General features: G+C 39.5%; 1 protein-coding gene across 1 annotated transcript in view; it reads right to left on the minus strand.

Moving 5' to 3' along the window:
- Positions 1–18,617, minus strand: part of UNKL (unkempt family zinc finger-like) — a gene marked incomplete at its 5' end in the record, with an annotated part of 53,757 nt that overhangs the window by 4,100 nt on the left and 31,040 nt on the right. Inside the window, 4 exons of the mRNA XM_010292580.1 lie at positions 277–507; positions 5,060–5,152; positions 11,163–11,328; positions 16,068–16,130. Of these exons, the coding sequence (XP_010290882.1) occupies positions 277–507; positions 5,060–5,152; positions 11,163–11,328; positions 16,068–16,130 (553 nt within the window). The remainder of the gene's footprint in view (positions 1–276; positions 508–5,059; positions 5,153–11,162; positions 11,329–16,067; positions 16,131–18,617) is intronic.

Consider the following 18,617-nt stretch of genomic DNA (forward strand, 5'->3'; position numbering starts at 1 on the left):
CAACCACTGTATTTTACTCCTTTCAAACATATCTGTAAACATCTCCTCTTCCAAGAATTCTTTTTTTCCCTTCACTAGGAACAGAATTGCGCTCCTTGAACTTTCTCCCACATACCACATATAACTCCATTATCAGTAATGTTATCAATTACAATAGCTAGGCTTTGCTGTCCAGACTAAGTCATAAGAAAGATGCAAAGCTTTGAATTGAACATTTCTTACTTGACATTGAGTTCCTTCTTACAATACACAAAGCGCAGCCTTCAATTTACTTACCTAAAGAGTTGTGAGAAGAGGCTGAGGTGCCTAACATGCTATGTTCTGTCTTCAAAGGCTGAGGCTGCTGGTGGTGAGGAGCCGTAGTGGATGAAACAAAAGACTGAGACAGCGATTGTGAAAGAGAACTGAGTGGAGAGGTTGAAAGGGATGATGATGAATGTAAAGATGAGGTACGAACAAGAGAACCTGGAATATTGACAGGTGCTGAACTTCCCAGTAATCTTTGACCTACGTATACAGTAGAGGGGGGGGGGAAAAATCATTCAAAAGCAGTAGACAGCTCTCTGTGTTTTTCTGAAAAATGTATAAAATGTAAATTAAATTATATATTCAAATATCTTCCATTAAAAACTAAAACTCTATTTATCTCCTATTGCAAAAATATTTTTTAAATTGAACACTTCAAAGAAGTTTTCCAAGTGCCTGAAAACAGAATTTTTACTTTATGTAGCAGTGGCCTCATCTGCAGCTACAGAGAAAGAGAAAACACTTTTCAGATCAAGTAACTCAACTTACTCATTTTTTATAGCCAACAACTAACACAAGTGGAGAAACTGACTAAAACTTAAAAGGATTAAGAAAAATTTGGTTGTTATTTTAATATATAAACTAGAGTTAAGCAAGTGAGACTACATACCTTGAAAATCATAACACAGCATAATAAGCACACATAGCTCAATTTTTTTCCTTTGCATACTTTTGCTTTTGTTCAGTAGGTTTTATATGTCAAATGTACTTAACTCTCTATGAAAACTGAGTTTGAAAGAAAGTAAAAATTAATAATAATATAGTCAAACAAATGCATTTCTCATAATTTCCCAAAATAATTATAATAATAAAAAAATAGGTATTAAAAAAGGATGTTTTTAATCATGCATTACTTAAATAAACATGCACAGATGCAGTGCATTTTCCTGGTCAGGAAACAGTACAATATTTACTATGAAGATTTTATTCATCTGAATAGCAACTAAAAATGACATCACCTTTTCTTTAAAAACAATATAGCAGTCAAATGATTATGCTTAAAGCAAGGATCATGATTCTAGTTTTCTGGTTTTGGTTAAAACAGGTGAATTCATGTCATCAGAGGAAATCATCATTCCTTTAGAAGTATTTCAAAATAAAAAGACAAGGGTGCTCATTATAAGCTGTATTGCCACGATATCGTCAAAAAAATGTATCTTGAAATACTCCGCAAATGTTACCAAGGTCAGCCTCATGACCAACTATATGAGGAAGATACACGACAGACATATAACCACAGATGTATGTGATATACTACCACACAATAAATGTACACCACTCTTCGAAAGAGGAGCAAGAAAGCAACAAAGTAAAGAGATTTTAGTTACAAAATCCGGCCAAGTAAGAATTCTCTTAAAAAGTAAGAGACAAAGTAAAGCCCCCAAACAAACACTGTATGAAATGGTAGCAGAACAACCATCTCTTTTCTGGTTCTTCAAAGTAGTCTTCAAATCCAGTTGAATTTTGGCAAATACAATCTGCCTGCATGTCTTGAGTTTATGGGGCAAGGGTTTGGTAGCGGGGGGGACAGGACTGCAGGGGTGGCCTAGAAAGTCCAGGGGCTGCCCTGTGCCGGACACAGCCGGTTACAGCCGGCTCCAGTGGACCCGCCGCAGGACACAGCTGCACCCTTCAGCCACACTGTGGCATCTCTGGGAGAATGTATTTAAGAAAGGGCAAAAAAATGCCACATAGGCAGAGGAGGAGGGAGCAAAAGGTGTGAGAAACAGCCCTGTGAACATCAAGGTCAGGACAGAAGGGGAGGAGGTGCTCCAGTCACCAGAGCAGCGATTTCCCTGCAGCCCATGGAAGGTTTGGAAGAGACCATGGTGGAGAAGATATTTTCCTGCACCCATGGAAGAGACTATGGTACAAGCAGGAATTTCCCTGCAGCCTGTGGACAGGAGCAGGTCAGAGCAGGTGGATATTGCCTGAAGGAACTGCAGCCCTTGGAGAGTCCATGCTGGTGCGGGTTCTCCTGACAGAACAGCATGGAGAGGACTCACACTGGAGCAGGGCCAAGTGTGAGGAGGAAGGAGCAGCAGAGAGGAACTGTTATGAACTGACTACTAGTCCCCATTCCCCATCCCCCTGTGCCAGTCAGGATGGGAAGGAACAGGTAGAAGAGCTGGGAATGAAGTTGAGCCTGGGCAAAAGGTGGCGGGGGTTTATCTTAGTTTTTGTTTCTCACCATCCAACTCTATTTTAATTGGCAATTAATTAATTTTCCCCAAGTCAATTCTGTTTTGTCTGTCACAGCAACTAGTAAGTGATCTCCCTTGTCTTTATCTTGACCCATGAGCTTTTTAATCTTATTTTCTCCCCCTGTCCTGTTAAGGAGAGGGAGTGAGAGGGCAGCTGGGTGGCTGTCTGGCTTCCCACCAAGGTCAACCTATTACACCACATGAACTATCCTCCACATACAAATAAAATTGGCTACAGTGTCTCCTTCCTGTTCCATAATTTGTGGTACTTCCAGTGATAATCATTCCTGCAGCATAGAACAAGGCAGTAAATGAAATACCAGTCAAAAAAACTACAGCATCAGGAGAATTGTTGAGCCTGACATCATTAGCAGAGAAATAAATTTCAAATTGCACACATTATAAGTTTCTTTCCAGGTCTGTATGAAGAGGAATATCATGAACAATAATGTAAAATGCCAACAGATAACATTAGATAAACTGTTCTGGTGAAGGAACAACCTGTTATCATCATCAGTGAACTGAAAATTCTAAGTCAATCAACCAAAATACATATAAAGCCATAAAACCTCTGAAAGTATTGCCACTAATATTATTGATAAGAGTCTACATAAAACTAGATGATTACCTATTGAGATTGTAACATTTTGGGTTATTCTGTATGGATCACCTAAAAACCTGAAGTATACAGGTATCACAAATACAGCCTCTAGTAACAAAGAACGACCTTGGGAGAAAACACAGTTAAGGTGGGAGGGGCACCAGAGCTTGTAGCACTTGTTGTCAAGATCTCAGAAATTAATACTTGGTGTAAGAAACTTCTTTAACAGTGCTATCCAGCACCAGTTTCTTCTAGCTCTTGCTATCAATAATGAAACCACTGCTACAATCTATGTAGATCTACTTGATGCCAAAACATCAACACCACCAAAAGTGAATTGTGAACTGCCTCCCCAAATGCTCTGCTCAGATCTGAACACAAAAGCATGTCACCAGTCACTTTATGTGAGGCATCTTCTGTCCACCTTCAAATAAGCAAGCTGCTGAAACGAAAAAGTCCATATCAAACCAAGTGATTTTCCTGAATTCTGTGTTTGCTCTGAAGCTTCATGTATCCACACACTATCAGGGTGATAAATTAGTGATCTTGCCTGTAACTGTCCCCTTTCACTGCAAAGGAAGTATTTGGAGGAGGAAAAGTTTGAAGCAGAATATCTCTGGATATCTGTGTTACTTCTGAAAAGAAGCAACCTACAGTTGCTTATAATATAATGCTTTCCCGACGGAGTACGGGCACTTGGTGTCCACTTGGGTCAAAACGATTTCTATGCCTTATGACAAAGTCTTGCATCTGTAATACTTGGGTACTGTACTATCCACTGCAGTCCCAGTGACAGCATACATATTCCAACAACATCAAATATATCTGTGTATTTGTTAAAACCAGTGGACTAAAGATACAATAATTATCTTAAAGGAAGAAAAATTGCATGATGTATAGAGACACTACGTGCAAGCTTTTCTTCTTGAAGCAACAGTCAGCAATAATAAACTAAGGCATAGCTATAGTTGTTTTACCCGTTGCGTCTAGAGCCACAGGGCAAGAAGAACATGGGATGAATACATTTGCCATACAAGAATACAATTTTGCTTGTGCAAGTAGAAGCTTAACACATATGCACAACCAACTTAATGATCACCACAGACCTCCTTCAAAGAAATGCTAGCGAAACAGGTATCAGAAAACAAATAGAAGCATTATAAAAATGTGTCTGTTCTCTTGCTCTATGACTCTCAAAGGAATACGATAACGAAATTATAGTTCCTGAGTTTTCACTTCCTATTTTTCTATTTTTTCCTCTCAGTTATTTTCCCTTAACTACTTTCACAAAGAAAAGGTGGCATTTTAATTTCTTGATGTTCTCCCCCTTCATCCTTTCTCCCTGCTGTCTCTTCCCTGCATTGCTCCCCTTTGCTATGTTTTCCTCTCTCCTCCTTTCCCAGAAGAGCCCAAATGGAATGGCTGAATACTTCCCAACAGACCTTTAACTAAATAGCTCCTTCCAGGTTAGATTAATAGAAGGATTAAGTCCCTAACTTGAGGTTGCTAGCTCCTTCTCCTCAAGAATTGTCCCCACTCCCCCCTTCATAAACCACCTAACAATGGAAGTACTTGTTGGTCCCCACAGCACGTGCTGCCTGCTGTCAGACATTAGCCACACGACATGCAGGCAATCAACCTCAAGCATAACGCCTTCCTGTAAATGCATGTAAGTCTTTCCATCAACTATTATGCCCATGGGCCCAAGTCATTAAGCATGTTAAAAAAAAACAGAAAAAAAACATTTACTAGACTGATCCCTTGCAAAATACAGACAGGATGACAGTGGTGCAATCCCTTTACACCACAAAGTTAGCCAGCTGGAACAAAACTGAGGACTTTTCTTCAAATTCTTTGCTGTCTGTAACTATTTTGATGAGTAAAGGTTTAGAAAAGTAAGAAAGAAAGATATTTTAAATGAGTATAATTTCAAAATTGGACCTCTTACTTGCTAATCCAAGGTCACTGCCTTCTTGATCTTCTAATTCTCTATCTATGGATGCGACGTTCACATCATTAAAATGCAAATCTAAAGCAGAACCTGTTAAACAAAACATTGTATCAATGAATCACCCTTGAATTACCCATAAAACTATCATGATGTCTGAAATAAGCAAATTTTTATTTTTATTAGTGCTTCCATCATAGAACTCTTTCACATCTAGGTCATGATAGCACACTACAGACACACAGTGAAAGATATCCTCTATATTTTCTAAAAGGGAAAACTTTCATATATATGCTATTACAGCTCTTTAAGCTGGTGAGACGAACAGAGGATAATGGAGAGGCAGCTATCTAACTGGATTTTCAATAAATCTGTGTCACCTGTTGTGCTTAGATAGGTCAACAGAAAAAGAGGAAAAATGAGATTTGGATACCTATGTAAAGTATTTTTAATTATTATTGAATAAGAACAGGTATTATACCTGAGAAAAGGCACTGTAAATGCCCCTTACAACAGTTAGCCCTTGGGGTACCTAACTGAATTACATGTCAGGGCATACAGTTGTAAGGAATGTCAGAATATTCCAATAAAAATGTGCAATATTTTGAAATAAATAAAGTAAAAATCAAAGTCAATATTTCATTTAGACTCAACGGGTACACTGCCTTTCATTTTAAGGCTTATGTTGGTCTAAAATTTCTCTGGGCAATGTCATGAAAAAGTTCTTAACAGTATACTTCTTATTAGGTCCACTACTTCAAACTGTTAGAAGATCGATATTTTTTCCCTTCTTCCTCTTAACTTCTTTTCTGTGCAGAAAGGGGAGTAATTCAGGAATTTATCCCTCTGTACCTATACTTTAATTAATGTCAAACAACTGCACAGTCAGGAAGACAGGAGAGAAGTCTGCATACTGGTTTTACAGATAGGAAAGTGACTATCCCAGCCACTGTGGTCAGTGATAGTGATCACCTTTGTAAAGAATTTTAAGGTTTTATGTTGAAAAATGTTATTAAAACTGGCACAAAGCCTAAATGAGTTGAAAAGGAACAAACAGAAATAAAAGAAGCACTGGCTTGTGTAGGTTTCCAGAAGATCCAAAAGGGATCTCTTGTGCCCTTTTGGAATGAAACTGATTACTCTCTCATAGCCTAGTCCTAAACATTAGGCACTGTAAACCACAGAAAATCTTTGGCAGAAGTACTAGACAGTTGTAAAAGTGCTAAAAGTCAGAAATTGAAAGGACCATTTGGATAGTTAATACAAGATCAGTGTAGTGTTATTATGTATAGGCATTTTCTAATGTTGACTAGGCTGTCTAACAGACTCCACAGTCTCAAAGCTCCAGATAATACATAAAGGGAGTTACTGACATAGAAGCAGGATCCACAGAACAGCGTTCAGCAGGAAGCTGCCTAAGCTGTCCAGAACAAAATACTAGCCAAGAGATAAAGTTCACATACTACACAATGACTCTCACAACAAAGACACCTGAGAGTTAACATAGCTCTCTGGGAAGCGTTACTAGTCTGGGTCTCAAAAGTAACACAACTTTATTAGTATGGAGTTGCACCGAAACAATAATCCTTATCTTTCAGCAGTACTGACAAAGCAGCTTGCTGTCCAACAGTCAGAGGGAGGAAGCTCCCTCTGCATCATCATCATGGTTTGAAGTAATATGTCCTAGCTTTTCCAAGTTTTTCCAGCAATAACCTTCTCTTGGAGACAGATACTTAAGCCAGTCCTTCTACACCATACACTAAGGAGAGGAGAGATGGCCTCCTTCTATTTGAGGACTCAAGACTCAGAGTGGCCACAAGTGCTGTGTGAAACCCAGACTAAAAGTCCCTCTTCCATATTGGGTCTTGGATCCCCATTGCCGCACTGCGCCTTCCCTACCTTTGCCTTTTACTTAAGCAAGGGCCTTTCGTTTGCAACACTGTAGCCTGTCTATCTTGCCCTTTCACCAACTGCTCTGTAGTGCCTTCCAGAGTCTCTGGGGCAGTATGTTTCCTTTCCTGTTCTCATGCTCACCATCCTGTTACGCTCACCATCTGGCACCTGTCAGCCCTCAGAGCATCCTTACGGTAGGTTCTCAAGGGAAGTGACTGACACTGGTGTGAGAATCACACCTTCTTCCTCCTCTTCTCCTACTCCTGATTGTAGCTTTTAGAGGGAATGTTAGAGGGACACAGTAATATATCTGGACACAGCTCAACAACAAATTAGCACGCAGCACAATCCACTGGCCAAAGAGTGCTCCAACTAACACTAATAATATCATAAGCAGGAAGAGCCCATAAGGAGTTTGAGACAGTCTTGACAAAAAAGTATAGTTAATACAGTTAGTATGGGAAAAATATTATGTGGGAGAGAACCAGCTGCTGAACTGGAGAGGATGCCCAAGAGAGGATGCTCGTCTGCCCTGCCTGTCACTTCTTCTCCCACCCGGACAGTTTCATCTTTCCCTTTCCTCTGCCTCTCTTCTCTTATGTTCCTATATTTATCTGGAAATTATTTTCACCATTATGTGCCATCAGCTGTGCAACACACTAATAAATCTTCACACATGTGAAGAACCTGTCTCAACATCCTTTGTGCAAAACTGCCATACACCTGTGAGAGCAAACCTCTCATCACCATGCTACAGGATATTCTGAGCGAGATCCCCCTCACTTTCACCAAGTGAAAGCTCTTTCACCTTCAATTCAAAATTCTTTCAATCACAAAAAGAGAGGCTTTAAATTCTGATCATCAGCAACCGCCATCTTTAAACAGGGAAACAAATTGTTTTCTTCAAGCTCTTACAATTCCCCACATCACCCAGATGTTATTAATATTTGGTCTGGCTCCGTATGTTGCTATGCAAGTACAACAAGCAGGAACAAAACACAATGAGGCTGACATAACTCATACTGCTCAAAGAGTAGATAAAATCTAAGCCTGCACCCTTACTAAATCACTAACCTGTCATGTACTCCTCATGTGGGGCCTCTACTCATTTTGCCACACTTGTCCTCCTATACCACAAAAAGGGCTGACATGTCTCCTTACTGTTTGCTATCTAGATTTTTGAAGCTTCATTTCTGATACTTTCTGGCTCTCTCAGATTCCACCTCACATGGTAGAAAGTAAGCAGAGTGCAGAGAGAGACACAGACAGCATCTTAAGATCACAACATATATGGGAAGGAAAAGGAGAGACACCCATTTTCCTTGAATGGCAAGTCTCCCAGACAGGCAAAATCCGCGTGCTTGAGTATCCAATAGAATGCAATGGAAGCAACCAAAACATTCTCAGAGGGAGGTCCACCTAGAACTTAACACAGACAACAGGGTGGAGTATCAGGCTGGAAGATGTCCCCTAATGTTAAGGTCCCACCTCCTCCTTACTACCACTTGAGTGTTTCCCTTCACTGCTGCCCACTCCCTATTTATTCCTCTCCAAATCTGTCTCCTTCGACATGTTGTTTATCTAATTTCTCTGTTCTCCTAAAGTTTGTTGTTGTTGATTTTTTGGTTTGTTTGTTTGTTTGTTTGTTTTTTTTGTCATTTTCAGGAGGACTCCTGCAGCCTTTATGTTCTCAGGTTATGCTTCTTTCTTTTTTTTTACCAGAACAAAACCAGACAACTCAACCAATCTCCCTTGACTTTGACAGGAGTAGACTGCAGCAATATACCTTCTTTCACTCCATCATTCCTCACTTTTCAACATACTGTCCAAGCCTCAATGCTAAATACTAGTTCTATCTGATTGGTATGCTTATTCCCAACTCCCCTGCACTCCTCCCCAGTTCTTGGGGACTATTACTCGGGGAGCAGACAGAGAGGGCTTGGAAGTCCCCGTGAGATCAAGATAAAGGGCCACAGAGAGGGCTACAGACCCCACTGTCTGACAAAGCTCCCTCAGTCCTTGCTAATGTAACTCTCCTGCATTTCCCCTAATCCTTTATCCAAACCCATTCATCCCCTTTTCCCGTAATAACCTAGCCTCTTCCCTTGCTGCAGCTTTTTTTCTATCCCTTTTTTTATGATTCTTCAATGCACCACTTCCTACAAAAACACTATGTATTTATTTTCTGTTTTACAATAATGTCTTAACTCTCTACTCTATTCAGATTATGTGCAGCACTTCATTTTCAATGCTATCCTATGAAATTCTTTTAAAGAAAAAAACCATAAAACCTATGCAGTTACCATACAGTACACTTATACATACATGAGACATGTATTTTATGATTCATATTCTGTTAACATACATAGCATACTGAAAAATGTTTTAGAAAAAAATCTGTAGACAGCAGAGGCATATTCTTACTCAGAGGAATCAAGCGTATCTTATACTCAATAATATAATCACACTGGGATATCACTTTAAATGACTCTGCAACACTTGTTCAGTTTATCATGATTTAAAAATTATGCTGAACTGGCGCCACATCTAGTATACAGAAATTAGACTCTGGCTTTTATGATTATATGAGTAACTTGTTACAGCCAACTAGCCTCTACTTATTGCAGAAGCAATGTTTATCTTGACAAAAATATTATTTCATTCCATAGTATATTTTAAAATATTAACCGTAAGCTGATGAAATTATATTACTTGCATAGAATAAAAATGAAAATTCTGCTCATTCTAGTTATGAAATTTAAAAATAGTTTAAAATTTATTTTCTGTTCTAACACACAGATCATCAAACAAACCTTTAAGGAAAGCAAGCTGTACATTTGTGAAACTCCAGAAAAAGATCTATCATTTAATATTCCGCATAGATTTCTTTCCTACAAAAATTAAAAGAGCAAATGCCTAACTTACCATGCCGAAGTGCTGACTCACTGTCTGCAGTCTCCTGGTTGCTGCTACACATCGATTTAAACACAGAAAGCTTCAAGTACACCAGCTAATCACAGCAACCCCCTGATCATGTGACTTACACCACAGCATGTGAAATACAGCATCTTTCAAATGACAACATTCCCTGCCACAGCCTCCGGAATAAACCACATTTAGTGTAAAAGTGCCAACAAATTTGTGGATAACACTAAATTAAGGGGAGCAGCTGATACACTCAATGGCAGGAGTGCCATTTAGAGGGATCTCAAAAGGCCAGAGAACAGGACTGATGGAAAACTCATGAGGTACAACCAAGGCAAATACAATAATGCTGCAGCTGGGACAGAATAGTCCCTTGCAACAGTACAGGTCGGGGGCCAAATGATCAGAAAGCAGCATTGTAGAAAGAGATATAGGAATCCTGATGAATGACACGTTCAGCCTGTTCTGTGGCAATAAAAGCTAATGGCATATTGGCTTGCATTAGTTAAGTGCAGCCAGCAGGTTGTGGGAAGTGATCATTCCTCTCTATCCAGCACCTGTGAGACCACAGCAAGAGTACCATGACCAGTTTTGAAGTTCCCAGTGTCTAATTATTATTGAAATACTTATCTCCTTTTACCATTTTCCACATAAACAGCCTAGCTGGTTGGAAGCATGGGAAAGGCTCTGGGCCAATGACAGAAATTTTGGAAGTGAGTATTTCGCAGCATCTGTCTTGTGCACCCTGAAAGCAAGGGCTCCCTCCTCTTTGTGTCCTTTCAGATCTGGTCCACATAGTGTGAACAAAAAATTTTGTCCTTGAACATACAAATAACCAGACTGGAGAATATGCACACAGCCAAAGAAAAATCTCCCATTTTCATGTGAACATGGTAAGATCTGTAATTGCATTTAAAAAAAAAATCAAATCTCATCAGCCCACCAACAGAACTTGAGGAGACTGTACTTCTAGCAATACAGTGAGTCGCATTATGAAGGTTTTACACATTTTTTAAATCACTGCCCAGTACCAATGCCAAAATTCCGGTTTAATGTCCCATTTACTCACTCCTACGCTCACATTGGAGACCTTGGGAAAAATAATGATTTTGGGTGAAAACACTTAAACTAAATTTCAGATATTGCTTTTGATTCCATTTAATAAAGCAGGTGTGTACAACATGACTGTCTTTACCAATAAGCTCTTTGAAGCTATGCTGAAACAAGAAGAACTTGAATAATGCAACAAAACAAGTATAATCGGAGATTAAATGTTAAGACTTACCTATTACAGATTCAACTGTGTTACTGCCAGAATAGAATGGGAGAGCTTTGGCACTGATAGCAGAGGCAGTTGTGGGTGATGAACTATCTGATCCAACACTGGAGGGCAGACTGGAAGTTATACTTGAAGCAATTGGGTTAACTGCTGAAAAAACACTGAGATGGTTCTGTTGAAAAAAACCCAAACAACATATGTATACACACACAAACACACAAAGATGTATGTACAAACATATAAAATAAACAGAATATATTTTTAAAGTAGTTATTTTAATTCAAACATAAAGAAATCCAGAAGAACCCTCTGAATTAATAGATTAGGATAATTTTCCTTATCATTAAAGCAAGTGCATTTTCCTAATGTGGCTGGACATCACTACCGTATGAGTGAGTTTTGCTGTCAGAAAAAAGGTATTTAAACACTTGCAAGTAAGTGCTATAAACATAATTAGATAGCTAAAGTCTGATGCTCCTTTTCAGATGGAAAATATCTGTTAAGGAATTGTACCATTTCGTTATGCATTTGTATGCAAAATATATCTTTTTTTTTTTTTTTTTTTAATCTGCGAACTTTCTCATTTAATCTAAATGCAATTGGTCCGTAAACTGATCTTCGGTTTAGGCAGCTGAGAAACATGAATGCACTGCACAAATGTATCGTGTTATATAATGACCTGTACCTGTGCTACTTCTTTCTATCTGAACATTTTTTTTCATACAAATCACACATTTAAATTACAAAATGTAAGAAATGCAAACAATATGTAACCAAGTAACATTCTAAACTGGAAAATAACTTCACAAAGTCTACAGGGACTAGGTGCAGAATTTCCAGTATATTAATTCCTTTTATTGCCTATTTATTCCCCCCAATCTTTCAGTTAATAAACCCAACATTTAACTGTGACTGAATCAATCCACACATCCTCTCATTGCCTTCTGTATGACTAGGAGTGATTCTGCAGTATCTACTATCCTGATTTCTACCAATACCATAGAAAATTTCTATTTCAAAGCTAGATATAGTGCAAGATTGAGGTTGATAATGACCATGAGAATTAATAATTTTTTCTTTATAAATGGGCACAAACTGAAATACAGGGAGTTTCGCTTATGACACAAAAAATTCTTTACTGCAATGGTGGCCAAACACCGGAACACAGAATCATTGTCTTTTACAGCAGGAGCCGAAAGAGGCTGTGGAGTCTTCATGTATCAAGATATTCAAAACACTACTAGACAAGGCACTGAGCAACCTCCTCTAGCTGACTCCACTTTGACAAGGGGACAGATGGAATGCAGAGCTCCAGAGAATGGCTTGGGTTGGAAGGGACCTTTAAAGATCATCTAGTCAAACTCGCCCTGCTGTAGGCAGGGGCATCTTTCACTAGATGAAATGCTTGAAGTGATGCTCAAAGCCCCACCCAACCCAACCTTGAACTCTTCCAAGGACGGGGCATCCACAACTTCTCTGGGCAACCTGTTCCAGTGCCACACCACCCTCATAGTAAAGAATTTTGCTGTTATATCCAATCTAAATCTACCCTCTTTCAGCTTAAAAACATTGCCCTTTGTCCTGTCGCTACGGGCCCTGGTAAAAAGTCCTTCTCATAAGCCCCCTTCAAGTATTGGAAGGCTGCAATAACATCTCCCTGGAGCCTTCTCTTCCACAGGCCAAACCACCCCAACTTGCTCAGCCTTTCTTCATAGCAGAGGTATTCCAGCCTTCTCTCTCTCTGATCATTTTTGTGTCTCTCCTCTGGACCCACTCTAACAGGTCCATGTCTTTCCTGTACTGGGAACCCCAGAGCTGGACACAGTGCTCCAGGTGGGGTCTTGCGGAAGTGGAACAGAGGGGGAGAATCACCTCCCTCGACCTGCTGGCCATGCTTCCTTTGATGCAGTCCCAGGTAATTGGCTTTCTGGGTTGCAAAGTGTATGTTGCTGGCTCATATCCAATTTTTGACCCACCAGCATCTCCAAGTCCTCCTCTGCAGCACTGCTCTCAATCCATTCATCACCCGATACTGGGGACTGTCCCAACCCTGGTGCAGGACTTGTTCAACTTCAATAGAGGTCCCTTCCAAGCTCACCTATTTTATGATTCTGTGATATGCTTTTCCAAACTTTGTTCCAATACTGTAATTTACACTGACTTCACAACACATTCTTTAATACCCCAATGCAACATGTTAAATGGAACATTTATTTGCCGCTTTCTGCTTTCATAAATCTTTGAGTTGAAAAAAGAAGTAATGTCTGAACTGGCAATACATATTAAACCATAAAGAATAGCTGTATAATTAAAAAAAGGAAAATGAAGAATGACAAGGCATAGGATTCTTAGGTTATAAACCTGATCATAATCCCTGTCATTGGAGAAACATGGTATCAAAGTCAACACAAGTAGGAGAGGCAATACAGGCTTTTCGCATTACTGAAAAATTACCAGACTCAAAATACATTCCTTTTTGGCCTGCCCCATCTTAAGCTGAGGCCTCTTGGTGAAAGGGAAGTGAAGAAATTTCACACACCCACACAAAGCTGATGGATTTCTTCTGTTAAATTCTCTTTCTCCCGAGCGTAAACAACTACATCTACTAGACTGTTTAGTCTCTTTTTCCTCCCTAGCATATTTACAAACAGCAAGCTTCTTGTCCCGCCCTATACCTACGCACAGATGCACTCGTGAAGCTCAAAGACTCCTTTCTTTCTTCTGTTTTGACAGACCAAAACTGACCCTATCTGTGACTTCAAAACTCCATTCTGGGGGATATCTAAGCAGAACGGAGACACAAAATAAACAGAAAGGACACAGGATAGAAAGGTAATTAAAAAAAGATGTCAACAGCTTTATAATTACATAGCAGAATTTCATACATGCTGCACTATTTAAATGGAGATTAAATAACACTTTTTTTATAAAGAAGAGAATTAAAACAACTTGCTAAGTATTCTTAGGATCACCAAATAATAGGAAAATTCAGGCTGGAAGGAACTTAAGGAGGTCATCTAGTTCAACCTCCTGATCAGAGCTAGGTCAGCCTATGAGGTCTTATCAGGTTACTCAGCATTTTAGCCAGTCTCATCTTGAAAATCTCTGAGGATGGAGACTGCAAAACCACACTCAGCAACCACTGCTTGACTCTCCCCATGGTGGAAAAATTTTTCCTTATACTCAGTCTTAGCCTCTTGTTTCAACTTATGCCTGTTGTCTTTTGTCCACCCACTGTGCACCACTGTGAACAGGCTGGCTCCCTCTTCTTGTCAACCTCCTCATAGCCATTGAAAGGCTGCTACTAAGTCTTCCTGAAGACTTCTTTCCTCCAGATTACACAAGCTCTGGTTCCTCAGCCTCTCCTCGCAAGGGCAAGTGATCCAGTCCCCTGACCATCTTGGCAGCCATGTGCTAAGCTTGCACTAGTTTACTGATGTAATCCCAGTACTGTGAGCCCAAAACCCGATGCAGTATTCTAGATGTGGTCTAATAAGTGCTAAGCAAAAGGGAACCCCTTCCATTGATCTACTGCATGCTCCCGTTAATACAGCCTGGGCCGCCTTTGCTGCCAGAGCATACTGTTGGCTCACATTTAGCTTGCTGTCTACAAAGAACCTGAGGTCCTTTTCCACAGAGCTGCTTCCCAGACAGTTAGTTCTTGTTCTCAGCCTGTATGAAAAGCAAGATCTTCTTGCTTTTCAGGTGCAGGACTTTGTGCTCGTCCTTAATGAACTTCATAAAGATCTTGTTGGCCTATTCCTCTAGCCTGTCTACATCCCTCTGAATGGCACTCCAGCCCTATTGACGGGTCCTGCCAATTTCCTGTCTTCTGCAAATTTGATTCCCCCACCAGGTCATTGATAAAGATGTTAAACTGGTTATGTCCTAATTACTCTGTTATAAACACTAATAGCAGTAGAAAGCCACATAAAAATTACTTTTTAGGGCAAATCACACTAAATTAAGAGAGTTTCCAAGGCTGCCACTCTCACTAATTTATAGATGTGTAGGGGAAAAAACCCAATGTATACTTTTAAACTGGTTCATGTGCTATCACTCTTCTTTACAGGACTCATGGAATATACCTCCAGCTATCTTGTGTTTTCTCTCCTTATTTATTCTGCACCACTCCTGCTTTTTAAATGTAAGATGTATTCTAATCCTTCACTTTAGATTATACACTCCTGTGTGGCTGCATGAATGGCAAACTTTCGTTCTTGCTTATCTTGATTCTTGTCGTTAACAAAGCATCAGGGTTCTTGTTCTAGCAGTGCAAAGCTGGCAGAGTTTTAAGCTCCTTTCCATATATAGAATGACCTCTAACACCTGATGGATTTAGCTTCATGACAGGTCAAAGGATGCCCTCTTCCCTGTCACTTTAACTATTTTTCTGGTTTTGAGCTTCTGACACTTGAACAACTGTATCATCATATTCTTTCTGGCCTCCCTTACTTTTAAAAATCCATCCCCAAATCAAGTTAATCCAAAATTTCACTATGAAAACTCTGCCATGGACTTGCTATAATTAAAAGCTTCCTTAAATTGCCTCATATTCTCCTCATCCCTGGTAACCCCCACAGCACTCATCTACTGTACCTTTTCACAGAATCTAGAGCTGGCTGCTTAGGACCATGTCGAGACAGCTTCTGCATAACTCCAAGGAGGGAGACTCCACAACCTCTCTGGGAAAGCTGTTCCAATGCTGTCTCACATGCACAGTAAAAAGGTATTTCCATACATTTAGACGGAACCTCCTGTGTTTCACTTTGTGCCCGTTGCCTCTTGTCCTGTCACTGGGCACAAATTTTCCTTAGGCCATGTTATAAAGCGCCACATAACTTTAATACTGCATTAATAAATTAACAAAAAGGGCAAAATATTCACAGTGTTTATAGCTTTTGGCAATACCTGCTTGCTGTCTTGTTCATTTATTTTCTGCTGATTCTCAGCTGGGAAGCTTCGATGCTTTGCCTAAAAAAAGAAAAATCTCTGTAATACAGGAACTTAATGAGTCATTGCTGTAAAATATATTGTTAATTTATGAAGGGTCAGTGGCATCTCTCTAATGCTGTCTTCAACAGGCTTACTTAATTTCCCTCACTGCGGTCCCATACGTAGAATTAAATTTTAATAAGCATAGAGTAACTCTATGTAGAAAAGGAACAGTAGTTGCAATTGTTCCACTTATATGCATAATTGAGCTTATGCAAGTTACTTCTGTTCCAAAAATTGAGTAGCCATGTTAGCACTATGCTGTGACAGAAATAACCTGTCCCAGATGCTTGCCAGCTGGAGAGTACTTCTCCAAGAGGCTGGTGGGACAGAAGCCTGTGGTAGCCAAAAGTTTGAGTGAAACTGCCTAGATTTTCCCTTAAAGTGATCATGGTACAAATAACAGAAATTTAAAAATTTCAAATATAAGGGCAGACTTTCTTTGAATACCACTTTATAATAAAGTAACTTCTGAAATAAATGAGACATACTTAAATAAACGGAAATTCTAAGCAATTGCTCTTCACCCTGTGTTCTGGCAGAGCAGGATCAAAGGATCTCCGTTCTTTTCAAGCCAGTAATTTTCAGTGACTTCCTGAATTGCAGTAAACTCTGCAAGGTGCTCTCTGTCTGCTTAGGAAAAATGGTTCTTTCTGCTGCCTTTGAGCAGTCTTGTTGCGTCTGTTCCTTAGCTCCTTTGGGAGATTCCTAATCTGTCTTGTAGTGAAAGCTCCCTAGCAGTAACAACTCTCCTCCTGTTTATATGCCTCTCACCACTCTAGATACTTTTTTATGAATTGCAAAGTCCATCACTGCTTTCTCTGTAGACAGGTTCCATGAGGCAAGCACATGACGTTTCTGCTGCTGAGACACATTCTTTGTAGCAGTACATTACTCACTAACTGTGACCAAAACAGCAAAATAGATCTTCACCAATGTTTACATCATTGCTCAATTATTGCTTCTTCATGTCCAGAAAGCAAATACTGTAACTGCCTTGCTTCCATGACATTTGATCAATGATCACTTGACCCCTACCTTGGGAGACGGAAATCTTTCCTGTCACAATGACCAGCTTCTAACCTATAGTCTGTCTGAACATCTACAGGTAAGAAAGCAATCCTGTCTGGAGAACTTTACTCTAGAGTAATGATCTTGCCATCACCTACAAGAAGTTACCATTTACAAAACCCGCTTTCCTTCCTTTTGTTCTTTTTCCATCTTTTACTTCTGCACTTCTCTGTGCATCTCAGGTTATAGAAATTAATTCTGACAAGTCACAACTTTGCAAGAAGGCTGATCATCTTGGCTGCAGCTTATTTAAATGTGCCATTGGAGCTCCCTTTTTTAAACAGTTCCTTTCTGACAATTTAGAAGTGTAACCAGTATTATAATAGAGTGAGAAAAATTCGCCTTTAACAGGTAAATCCTGGGCTTTCAGCTTTTTTTCTCACAGGCCAACAGAGCTGTTTCATATCCCTGAAAAATATCAGTCTTCCCTTCTCTCAACTGCCTCTAGCATTGCCTGTTTCCTCCCCAACCCCTGACTAAAGGATTATAGCTCCTCACCAACTTCAGTTTCAACCAGTCTCCTCTCATTGCTAATACTACAAGTACCTCTCTCTCTCTCTTCAAAAGTCTTGTTATATTTAATCATCTATGTCTGTCTCAGCAATGAACTTGTTCAAGGAGAGAGGCAGCTGCAAGTGGGAGAAGAAATGAATTAATCAAAGATCGGAGCTCATAAATAGCATCAACAGCCAGAAATTAATGCATCTTTTCACCATTAATTTTCAACAGTAATTAAAACTGTAACTTATCAAGTCTAGCTATGATTTTTTTTCCATTGTTATTTTGCTCTGTTCTTGGCAACACGGATTCAAAATGACAATCACAACATTTCTGTAAAGTTAGAATTTACCGCACGTCAGCTGAGCTGCAGTGATTGTTTGCACGAGTGTTCTTGGCCTGTGTAATTTGATGCAGTTTAGCTCACTGAAGAAGAGGGTTCCAAACTCTGTGTTCTAAATTACCAAAAATCAGTGCTGATACACGAGGCAGACAACATCTTCTGCTGAATCTAATTTAACTTAAGATTGCATTTGTACTTCTAGACCCATATTATTCACATACCTGATCTTCTCGTTCAAAGCCTGGTGCTTTTGGATAGCTAGATGTTGGTGAAGAAACACCTGATGTGCTAGACTCGGAACACAAAATGCCATTTGCTAATGATCTCTGTCTACAAAGAGGTCCAAGGGGTGATAAAGAACTACTGCTACCAGAACTTGATGTTACAGTTGAACTTGAAGAACAGGAAATCTGTAGAAGAGAGAAAACAGTGTCTAATATACTCTACGATATTTTATGTTTGCAGCTCTAATCTCCCTTTGTAACACAATCAGTTGAAGTTATAAATTAATTTCAATCTTATGTAAACACAACACTAACTTTGGTTCATTTGTA

This window comes from Phaethon lepturus, unplaced genomic scaffold (assembly GCF_000687285.1).
Source record: "Phaethon lepturus isolate BGI_N335 unplaced genomic scaffold, ASM68728v1 scaffold9038, whole genome shotgun sequence".
Classification (NCBI taxonomy): domain Eukaryota; kingdom Metazoa; phylum Chordata; class Aves; order Phaethontiformes; family Phaethontidae; genus Phaethon; species Phaethon lepturus.